General features: G+C 41.4%; 2 protein-coding genes across 2 annotated transcripts; both read left to right on the top strand.

Moving 5' to 3' along the window:
• The first annotated feature begins 1,208 nt into the window (after window positions 1-1,208).
• Window positions 1,209-3,444, top strand: LOC122647195 (cytochrome b6-f complex iron-sulfur subunit 2, chloroplastic). Its single transcript, XM_043840653.1, has 5 exons — window positions 1,209-1,351; window positions 1,453-1,694; window positions 2,565-2,682; window positions 2,870-3,052; window positions 3,149-3,444. The coding sequence occupies exons 1-5, from the start codon at window positions 1,313-1,315 to the stop codon at window positions 3,248-3,250; spliced, it is 684 nt and encodes a 227-aa protein (XP_043696588.1). The 5' UTR covers window positions 1,209-1,312; the 3' UTR covers window positions 3,251-3,444.
• A 5,595-nt stretch (window positions 3,445-9,039) lies between these two features.
• On the top strand, window positions 9,040-10,254 carry LOC122647193. The gene is made up of 2 exons (XM_043840650.1): window positions 9,040-9,282; window positions 9,469-10,254. The coding sequence occupies exons 1-2, from the start codon at window positions 9,040-9,042 to the stop codon at window positions 10,252-10,254; spliced, it is 1,029 nt and encodes a 342-aa protein (XP_043696585.1).
• Window positions 10,255-11,114: the final 860 nt, after the last annotated feature.

The raw sequence follows: 11,114 nt of genomic DNA, 5'->3' as shown, positions 1-11,114 counted from the left end.
TGCGATAATGATCTCTCCCATGTATACGAATATCCAAGCTAATCTTCCATTGTTTCACAGTTCTATTCAAATGTCAAAACCCACAAGTGAAGAGATTCTCTCTTCATTGTGGGTGATGGGAAACTCGATCCCTAAGGCTATGTTTGGTTGCAAGGGGAATTTTTTTTTTTTTGGTAAGGGGAAAATTTACTGATGACAGGGGGTGAAAAGTAAAGGGAAGGGAAGTGAAAATTTTCAAACCTTAAAAAGAAACTTTTGTAATAATTACCCCATGGAATTGTATAAACTACTTAAATTTCATACCATATTTAGTAATGATACATTTTACATGTAATTTTTATGTTACTTTTTAAATCAAAATGATTGGTTGCAAAATAAAGTGAAATTTAATAATCAAATATAGAATGATTTGTAGTAGGTGATATAATCACATGGGATAATTATTACAAAAGTTTCTTATTTGGGTTTAAAAATTTCACTTTTCGTTCCTTTAATTCCCCTTGCAACCAAACGGAGCCTAAAGGACGAAGAAGTTGACTCTCAATTCTCTTTATTGTAATGAACAGAAACTTACTCCTTCTGGAACTAACCTGAATTTGAATTTTAAAATTATGAGTCCAATTTGAAACTGTGGAGGAATTAAAACTCACTCTTTCTAGAATTGGCCTGAATTTGAAGTCCGGATTATGGGCCCAATTCTAGAATTCAACCTTCAGAGTCCAACTCATGCATGGGCTTCCAATGGCACAAAGTCACGAAAAGAAAATCAATACAATTGCTTCTTTCCGTGCCAATGGTGCTATCCAGGGATTTAGTTCACAGTATTGGTATCGCAATTGGCATTGATCCATTCACAAAACTGATATTAATTCCATGTAGACAATCGGTATCCAGCCAATATTGAATAAAGATACCTTTTTTGCTCATGAAAAAATCAGATATACATACCAACCTCATCAATCCATCCGTATCAATCAAATATCGATATCGATCACGGCCAATATCGATACTGGATCACCATCGATTTGAATACCGATTCCTAAAACTCATGATTCGGTGAATAGAAGTAAGTGAATGCAATGTTAAGCCGTGATCCCTGGAATACCTTAGTATTTCTGTCTTTAAGAAGGGTTCATCCGTGTTCAAGAATATAATCTCAAATATGTGGCTCTGAGTGGCCTTCGATTGTCAATCAAACACTCATCTTATCTACTCGCCGATATGGAATCCCATGGCTTCCACTCGATAAATCTTTCTATTCCACATATCTCAGAACATACGTTTCTCTTGGTCTTCTCAACAATTCACCATTATGGCGGTTTCTAATCTATCTGCTGCAATCCATTCACAGGTGAATCAAACCTCTCTTCTAAATATAAGCTCGATCATCTATTGTGACAATCAGAGCTCATTATTGATTTTACTTTTGCTTTTTATTTGTTTTCCTCTCAGCTCTGCTCTAGCAAAAATGGGATTTTCTCTCGTTGCCAAGCTTTTACTTCGAAACCCACAAAGACCCAATTTGTGGGGAAGGAGAAGGGGATAAGGATAACGTGCCAAGCTACCAGCATTCCAGCCGATCGCGTGCCCGACATGGGTAAGAGGGAGCTCTTGAATTTGCTTCTTTTGGGTGCCATTTCACTCCCAACCGCCGGCATGTTGGTTCCTTATGCTACCTTTTTTGCCCCTCCTGGGTTAGTTTCTTCCCTTCTGCTACTCTTTCATTTCTTCCTTGATTTTATTCTTATTCTTTTCTCATCTATTATTTAGTTGCTGTTTCAACTAGCCAGACAAGTATATATGTATTTTTTTAATAATTTGTGTCCATCTAGGAGTCTCAAGTTAAGATGGTTTTCCCCAATTCAGATACTTTACGGCGCGCTGCCTGTAGCGATCATAGCGGTCTGGCCCAGACACATCGTCACGCGCAATGTCCACCGTACCTGTGTTCGGACAAGGCACTTGGGCAGGGGTAAGGCGAACATTGCACAAGGTGATGTATCTGAGCCACTATGGCCACTACGGGCAGCGACGATCACGATCGCTTAATCACTAATCAAGGAACTATAAGAAATTACTACTTGATTTTTCATATCTTTTCCAGTATATACTCTCAGTTAGATACTCTTGGACTCCTTGCATGATTACACTTATGTTTTCGGGCTCTGTTTTTATTTCAGAAATAACTTTTTGTATTTCTATTATTGGTCCAAATTTTTGGATAAAACTCAGTAATTTCTATTTCTTATAGAAACAACCGCAATAATTTATATTTTTTAAATTTGTATAATTTTTTAAAATGTCATTGAATACCCACAAATTTAGAGGCTGGCTCAGGATTCACTTATGAGAACCATCTCGTACGCCTCTTAGGCGCACAGATGGAATCAGACTTTGAAGTGGATTTCATCTGTGTGCCTAAAAGGCATACGAGATGGTTCTTGTCCGTGAACCTGAGCTGGTCTCAAAATTTGATAGAGGTAGTGGAGGTGCTTGAGACTTTGAGAAGCTCTGTCATTCTGAAACGATCTGAACTGTTGTTCTCAAATTTAAAATGACTATAGGTCAGGAGGTGCTGGTGGTGGTACCGTAGCAAAGGATGCCTTGGGCAATGATGTCATCGCAAATGAGTGGGTCAAGATCCATGGTCCAGGGGACAGGACCCTTACACAAGGGCTAAAGGTAATATTAATAATGGTTTATTGTTTTCCTAGAAATCTTTTAAACTTGATTAAAGATATGACTATGGAAGTCTATTTCCATTACTTTAACCAATCTTCTGGATTCCTCCAATTACAGAACACATTAAGCCCAGAGATCCTCAATGTGGGATTTTGATAATCTCTTTGAACATGTTAATGTCCTGCAGGGAGATCCAACTTACCTTCTTGTGGAGAATGACAAGACTCTTGCCACCTATGGTATTAATGCAGTCTGCACACACCTTGGGTGTGTTGTGCCATGGAATGCTGCAGAGAAGAAGTTTATTTGTCCTTGCCACGGTTCCCAGTACAACAACCAAGGCAAGGTTGTCAGAGGACCAGCACCTCTGGTAAGCAAAGCAGTTCTATTTGTGTTCTATTATCAGTAACTCTCTCTTCTTTCTCTTTCCCCTTTGTAATAACTAATTTTTTTTGTTTGGGAACAGTCCTTGGCCTTGGCTCATGCAGACATTGATGATGGAAAAGTAATATTTGTTCCATGGGTTGAAACAGATTTCAGGACAGGTGAAAACCCATGGTGGTCTTAGACCCCCTCATCACCTTCAAATTTCCATGTGTTCAAGTTGGACCAGGTCAATTTGTTTGCTCCAACCCAAACTCTACTTGCACTAGATAGCAATCTTCTGCAAAGTCAAGCTTAAAAGCTTTATTGAGAACCCAAATTGAACTTGATGACAAAAGCCTTCATATATTGAGAGTACTATTGCTTATTCTTTATATAGTTTCATTTCTTTGACTAGTGAATTACTGCTACAATCAACAATCCTTGTTATATTTAAATCCATGGCAGAACCTTGTAAAGCTAGACTTCTGAAAAATGGTGTAAGAAAAGATATTTGATTCCTAAAACAGGATCATCATGTTAATATTGTTTGGCAGTACATTGGTGTATGATGCACGGACTGCCACAAGACTTCTCTCATTCCTCCCCTGCCCAGCTGCCCTCCCCACCTCCGCCCCCAAAAAAAATTATTTGGAAACTTTTCTGGCTCCGTTTGATTGTAATTAATGATAAGAAAAATGTAGGGAGGGAAGTAAAATCAGTTCCGAAAGGAAAAAAAAATGTTTTGCAATCATGATTGTGTAATAATATACCTAATATTCTTACCATATTTGATAATTATATTTTTTAATATAATATTTATTTTACTTTTCAAATCAAAGAGATTTAATTGCAAAGTAAAAATATTTTTTTTGGGGTGAATAAATAATGGGAGAGGTTTGGGCATGCTCTATATTGCTTCAACTATGACCATTCCTCTAGATTGTCAACATGTTGGATCACATCCTCGGTATGCTTCAACTCTAGACATGCACGTTGGAGATATGAACCAAGGAAACTACATTCCAATATGAGATATAAAGGATTGGTTTTCCCTCATCCAGACTCTAAACTGGCCTTACTCAGAAGGGAGAGAGATCAGTTTCGATGATGTGGTGATAACGTCGCTCAATAGTACCCTGATGCTCATGGGTATGAGGAGAAAAAAGCTGATGAGAAATCCCAAGGTTTGTGAAATAAACAGGGAGTGAGCAGAATTCAACACCATAGTCAGTCTGAAAGGATTTAATTTTTCTACCAAAAAGACGTTCAACAAGCACTTGAAATTGGGAAAAAATAACAAAAACATCTGACTTGTATTATCATCCATGAAAATTACTTAATAACGATAATCAGACAAAGATGGGGTGGGGGAAGGTCCTATTTCATGACTGTGAATGAGATATAGTGGAAATAAACTTCTACTATGCGTCTTAGGTGAAGAGAGATGGCATGATTTACCTAACGGACAAGCAAGACAAATACTACTAAGATAGGATAGGAAACACGAAAGAGAATTTCTTTTCAGCATATGAAAGAGAAGACGCTCATGCGGGTGGCCTGGGTGACGATGCCAAACATCAAGAGACGTGCGAACAACTACATTAGCTGAGGGAGGAGAGGGAGGTGAAAGGTCATAAAGGCCCCCCTTTAACTCAAACCAGATAGGAGGGTTGATTTTGTTACCTAATCCTTCTCAAGGAAGTGAGAGGGGTGAAATTCAAAGAAAACATAATTGTCAGGGGAAAACTTCTGAATAGAAAGAAGCAGTTTAGAAATAGAGGGAACATTTTTGGCCTTTTTATATAAGCCCAAATATTACTTGGGACCTAGGCCACCCCCTAAAATTTTATCAAAAGAGAAGTGGAATAAGATAACATTGGGGGGGGGGGGGGGAACATAACCTGCCTTACCCCAAACCCTAGAGAAACAATAACTCTACCACTCAACCTTACACTGAGAACCCAAACACAAAGCAAAACCAAAAAGGAATTAATCTAAACATTGGTAAACTAGCCTTGTCTTCCCAAACAATACACCAAAGATCTGCTGAAAGATCCTGCTCCAAGAGGAATGTTGAATTGTTGGATAAATCCCAGTGAGAGTCAGATACTCTCTCTCCTCATTGGCTTGATCTGTTTAAACCTATAGTGCTTCTAATTGGTGAAGAAGCAGAATCTAATAGGGAATAGTTTAATTAATTATTTATTTCAATTTATGGATAATTACAATTAGTACCATATCCATTAATTAAATAAATAACCAATTATTTTAGTAAATTCCAAATAAACCCCTACATTATAATAAATCATCATGTACCAACCCACCACTAATCAACACCATCATTATGGAATCTAGGGCATGTACACTACTACTGTCAAACCCCATTCCATAGAACAAGTCCATATCAGAGAGTCTGTGTATATGATCGCGTGCCGCAAAACTTGATAAAACATTTTAATTAAATAACTACATATAATCTATCATTTTATGTAAAATAAGTTTTGCAAAAACCATTTCCAAAATGGCATTGGATTCAGGTTTTGATCTGACCATTCACAGACAACTTCAATCTTGGTGTTCCCCAATCGGGCAGTGGTGACCATGTAGTGGTCCGAGGAGAGACTCGTCCCCTGTCTCCCCCAGCTCAGATGCACACCCCTCGCCTTCTGGAGCCGGAGGAGATCTAGCGTCTGAGGGCAGGCGAGCCTGCGACATGGCTAGCCGCTGCTAGGGATTACCCAGCATTTCTCTATAGAGAGACTGTCTGCGTCCCCTTGACCCCAGAGGGTCTTCGGGTAAGTCTTCATTACCCTTCTCTTCCCCCTTTTTTTTTAGAAATATTTGACTCGGGGTAACCAGCTTCCATTATTTTTCTAGTACCTTGCCCGGCCCCTTATTCCTGGGAGTTTCGATCTTGGACGGTCCTCTCGTGCCTCTCGGGCAGGAGGGGCAGATTCTGAGGCAGGGACTTCCGATGGAGTCCCTACAATGCGGTTGGCCGGTCTGGATGATCACATCCCCTGCTCCTGCCCATGGTTCATCAGACCTGACGATCTGAGTATGCCAAACGTCGAGTTGCCGCCTCCTAGGGCAGTAGACCTTGCCCTAGGTCTTCCTCTTCCACACGACGAGGTAAGTTTAATTATTTATTTTATTATTATTTTTTGTCGGGCGAAATCTTTAGCCCCTTTTTTTTTTTTTTTTTTTGCTTTTTGTAGGTGACTGCAGACCGATATGCCGCCATGCAGCGTATGAAAAGGTTCAATACAAAATAAATCGGACCAAACCGGGTTTGATAGACACATAAATTCAACAATCTCCCACTTGTATATCAAAGCCAATTTCCCATACATTTTAAACCCATACCCTCCATATGTTTTTCAAACACTCTAGGAGACAAACTCTTTGTCATGGCATCTGACACATTTTCAGTAGTATCTATTTTGGAGATACTTATGTCGCCCTGCTGGTTTATCTCCCTGATAAGGTGATACTTCTACTGCACATGCTTGTTCCTCTGATAAGCCCTAGCTCCTTTGCTTGTGCAATTGCCCCTTTGTTGTAACATAACAGGAGAATATGACATTTGACAAGAGCAGGGACTACTCCAGAAATGTTAGGAACTTCCTAACCTAAACACTTTATTAGCCATATCACATGATGCAAGGTGTTCTTAAAATTGGGATTGTCTGTAGGTTTCTGTTTTGCACTCCGCCACACCATGGCACCTCCACCCATTAGATTGGTTATGACTTATAATACCTACTGCATAGCAAATGTCTGGCCTCGTACACAATGTAACATACATAAGACTCCCTACTGTTGAGGCATAGGGAATCTTCCTCATCTCTTCAATGTCCATTTGAGACTAAGAACACTGAGATTTGGAAAGACTGACTCCATGTCGAAAAGGAATACTTCCTTGTTTGAAGTTCTCCATATTATATCTGGCCAAGACTTTGTCCATATAGGTAGCCTGTGACAAGCCTAATATCCTTTTCTGGCGATCTCTTACAAGTTTGATCCCAAGGATATAGCTGGCTTCACCAAGGTCTTTCATCGAAAAGTAAGAGACAACTACTGCTTAATAGATGAAAGAAACCTTACATCGTTACCAATAAGCAATATGTCATCTATGTATAAAACAAGAAAACATACTGCACTCCCACTGATCTACTTATAAACGCATGGGTCATCCATGTTTTGATCAAAACCAAATGGTTTGATTGATTGATCAAACCTGATGTTCCAGCTTCTGGAAGTCTGCTTTAGTCCATAGATGGACCTCTGCAATTTGCATACTTTTCTTTCTTCCTTTAAGGAAGAGAACCCCTCTGGCTGTTGCATGTAAATTTTTTCTTGAGGAAATCCATTCAGGAATGCAGTTTGCACATCCATCTGCCAGATCTCATAATCATAGTATGCTACAATTGCCAATAAAATTCTGATGGATTTTATCATCGCTACTAGGGAAAAAGTTTTCTCATAATCTATATACCCTCTTTCTGGGTATAACTCTTTGCCACTAGTCTCGCTTTGAATCTTCCAACTTTTTCATCCGCGCCCTTCTTCCTCTTGAAGATTCATTTACATCGAATCGGCTTAACTCCAAGTGGTGGATCGACTAGAGTCCAAACCATGTTGGAATGCATCGAATCAATTTTAGAGCGCATTGCCTCCCGCCACCTAGTGACATCAACATACTTAAGAACCTCAGAGTATGTTATCGGATCATCATCCGATTCAACTGACATCATGTGGAACTCTTCCACTATTTTCTCTTCTTCAGTGAAAAGAGTAAACTTGGTGGGCGGTCTAATAGTCCTCCCACTACGTCGAGGTTCATGAGGTGTTTCTTTTTCAATGGGTATGTCAACTAGTCTTACTTCTGAAAGTGAAGTTTCTAAGTTATCCAATAATTCTTCAATAACTACAGGCTCAGACTTCTTGGTCAATATTTCTCCCTCCAAAAAAGTAACATGTTTACTAACAATGACCTTTTGGTCAATTGGGTCATAGAAATAATAACCAATCGTGCCTTTAGGATAGCTTAAGAAATAGCACCTTCAAATCCTGGATTCCAATTTGTCTGTTTGTTGCTTTCACACATGTTCTATGCGACCCCATACCCTAAGGTGTTGTATGCTAGGCTTACGGCCTTTCCACAACTCAAAGGGTGTCTTAGCTACTGATACACCACACTTTACCTACTCAATCTAGGCGTGACACGTGGAATGATTCAAATTACAAGTGACCGGGCCACATCCGGGATAGGGCAGACCACTAACGAAATGGTTGTACTAGTCTAGACACGTCAGTAAGATCAGTTAAGAACTTCCCAGTGGATGGAGACTGATAACCGTAATTCACGTACGAGAAGATCCCGAATCCTGAGATCTGAGGAGGGGATCCCTCTTCTTGGAAGGGTTTCCTAATCCGAGCACAGGGGGACCACCTTATAAGGAAGGAAAGCCCATGGGCGAACCCCAAGGAGGATCAGAGAAAAAGGGGAGGGGAGGAACTTGTGTAAAGAAGGGTCTGTGCACCCATATAAAGACATTCTTTGATCAATAGAGAAATCAAGAAACCCAAAATAGTAATCTTCATTTTCCATAATCTTTTTCTAGCCCAGTCTAGCTTGAAAGTTGTAGTGTTTGAGGATTTCCCTTGAGCATCATTCTTTGGCACTGTCTATGGGAACGAAGAGTAAAAACCTATGAGGATTCCATCATGACAAACACCCAGAATCAATCAAAGATTTCTAGGGCTACTGCCGCCACTACGGTGGCCGCTGTGGTAGCCACTGCTCCTGCCGTTGCTCAGGGAGGAACTTTGGGCGGACCGACAGGCTCTCACCCTGAAGCAGATGATCCAATCCTAGAGGCGAATGAATCCCAGCAAGAGGAGTCTCAGCCAAGACTCCCTGAAGACCCACCGTGGTACGTAACGGTGGAATAATTTGATGCGATGCAGGCTCGGTGGTAGGACAAGATGGATCAGATGGTAGAGCTGCAACGTAATTTCCTACAAGGAATCCTGATACCACCACGTCTACCACAGGCAAGGGAAAGAAACCCTTCCCTTGAGCACAATGAGAACCACAACAACGCGAATAATGCTCGGCGGAAGGATAAAGAAGTCCAAGGGAATAGCAAGCACCAAGGTTCTCAGATGACCAAGGTCGAACAAGCTTTAAATGAAAAAATATTGGAGCTGCAGGATCAAATTCAGGAGGTCAAGAGAGGAGAGAACCTAACCCTAAATCACAACTTCCACTTCACTACCGATCTGGCCTTCACTGACGAGATCGGAGCAAAAACTTTGCCGAAAGGATTCAAGATGCCTGCGATTGAGTAGTATGCAGGCATAGCAGATCCAGAAGATCACCTGGAAACTTTTAAGTCATTGATGTTTTTTCAGGGTGCCTCTAATGCCATAATGTGTAGGGCGTTCCCCTCTACCTTGAAGGGGGCGACGAGACAATGGTTTTTGCGCCTCCGGTCACGCTCCCTGACCAACTTCGTGGAGCTTGGGCGGGGTTTTCTTGCCCACTTCGTGGGTAGCAGGGTCCATAAGAGGACAGCCGCCAATCTTTTGGCCACAAAGCAGCGCCCTGATGAGTCTATCAGAGATTTTCTCACAAGATTCAATAAGGAGGCACTGGAGGTGCAAAACTTAAACCAGATCGTGAAGTTCCAAGCTCTGCGCAGCGTCATCAGGGATGTCGAGTTAAAGAGGTCACTGATCATGGATGAGCCAATGGACATGTATGAACTCTTCTCACGCTATGAGAAGCACATCAACCTGGTTGAAGTTCTTGCAGCTGAACAAGAAAAAGAAGGCAAACTTACCCAGGTTGGGAAGAACGGCCCGAAGCACAATAGAGACCAGAAGGAGGGGAAGAGAACGAGAGATGATAGGGACTGGGTTACAAAGAATGATTCAGGCCTAGAGCCAATTTACACGGCCCTCACACATAACCGGGCATATATGTTGAATGAGATAAAGGACCAGGTGACTTTACATTGGCCTACTAAGATGATCAAACCTACGCACGAATGTAACAAAAGTAAATACTATAGATTTCATCAAGACCATGGTCAGGATACCAAGGACTGTAGGCAGTTGAAGGATGAGATTGAAGCCCTCATCCAGAGGGGCCGTTTGAGCCGATTTGTCAAGAAAGATGGTGGTGAAAGGAGGTAGGAATATCATTCTCGGGAGTCTGAGGAGAAGGCCAAATCACCTTCTCGGTTGGATAGGGAAGGCCAGGCAAGGGGGAAATGACCTACCGAGAATGCCCCACTTAGGGAAGTTGCCACAATATACGGGGGCCTGGGGCTTAGAGGTGAGTCTTCCAACTCTAGAAAGAATCATGCTCAGTGTGTGTTCCAAACGAAAGTGCCCGACAAGAGGAGAAGGACCGAGCATCAGATCATGTTCTTGGATGAAGATTTATCCGACATACAATCTCCCCACGATGATGCCTTGGTAATCAAAATGAGGGTCCTTATTGATAGCGGACTTGGTTGACATCCTGTGCTATGGCGTGTTTGAAAAAATGCACCTGAAACTCGAGATGCTGAAGAGGGTTGAATCTCCTTTTTATGGATTCAATGGAGCCCCTGTGCATGTAGAGGGGTCAATTGAATTGTTGGTAACAGTAGGATAGAACCCAAACTCTCTACGGTGATGATGAACTTTTTGGTGGTGAAGGTGAACTCTACCCACAACGGGATATAAAGACGACCAACGCTTAACACCCTGTAGGCTGGGTGATGAAGTTTCCTACCGATCAGGAAATCGGGGAATGCCGGGGAGCCAGATAGCCTCTCAAAAATGCTACGAGGGTTACTTGAGGGCCAAGGGGAAGGAACCTCAGACGCTCCAAATTAACCTTGAGGATGGTCAGGACAACCCAACGCATGAAAGAATTGAACCAGTGGAGGATTTGGTCCCCATAGAAATCATTGAAAGAGATGGGAGCCATACTGTACAGATTAGAGCAGGCCTGAGCGGCGAGTAGAGGAACAGCCTTGTGGATTTCTTAAGAACCAGTGCTGATA

This window comes from Telopea speciosissima, unplaced genomic scaffold (assembly GCF_018873765.1).
Source record: "Telopea speciosissima isolate NSW1024214 ecotype Mountain lineage unplaced genomic scaffold, Tspe_v1 Tspe_v1.0013, whole genome shotgun sequence".
NCBI classification, from domain to species: Eukaryota; Viridiplantae; Streptophyta; class Magnoliopsida; order Proteales; family Proteaceae; genus Telopea; species Telopea speciosissima.
Note: the sequence above shows the minus strand (reverse complement) of the source record. Positions and strands in the feature narration are given on the sequence as shown.

Coding starts and splice junctions, on each gene's coding strand:
- LOC122647193 (XM_043840650.1), top strand. CDS start 9,040: ATGGATCAGATGGTAGAGCTGCAACGTAATTTCCTACAAGGAATCCTG. Junction 9,283..9,468: donor TGCAGGATCAAATTCAGGAG/GTCAAGAGAGGA, acceptor ATGTTTTTTCAG/GGTGCCTCTAATGCCATAAT.
- LOC122647195 (XM_043840653.1), top strand. CDS start 1,313: ATGGCGGTTTCTAATCTATCTGCTGCAATCCATTCACAG. Junction 1,352..1,452: donor CTGCTGCAATCCATTCACAG/GTGAATCAAACC, acceptor TTTTCCTCTCAG/CTCTGCTCTAGCAAAAATGG. Junction 3,053..3,148: donor TCAGAGGACCAGCACCTCTG/GTAAGCAAAGCA, acceptor GTTTGGGAACAG/TCCTTGGCCTTGGCTCATGC.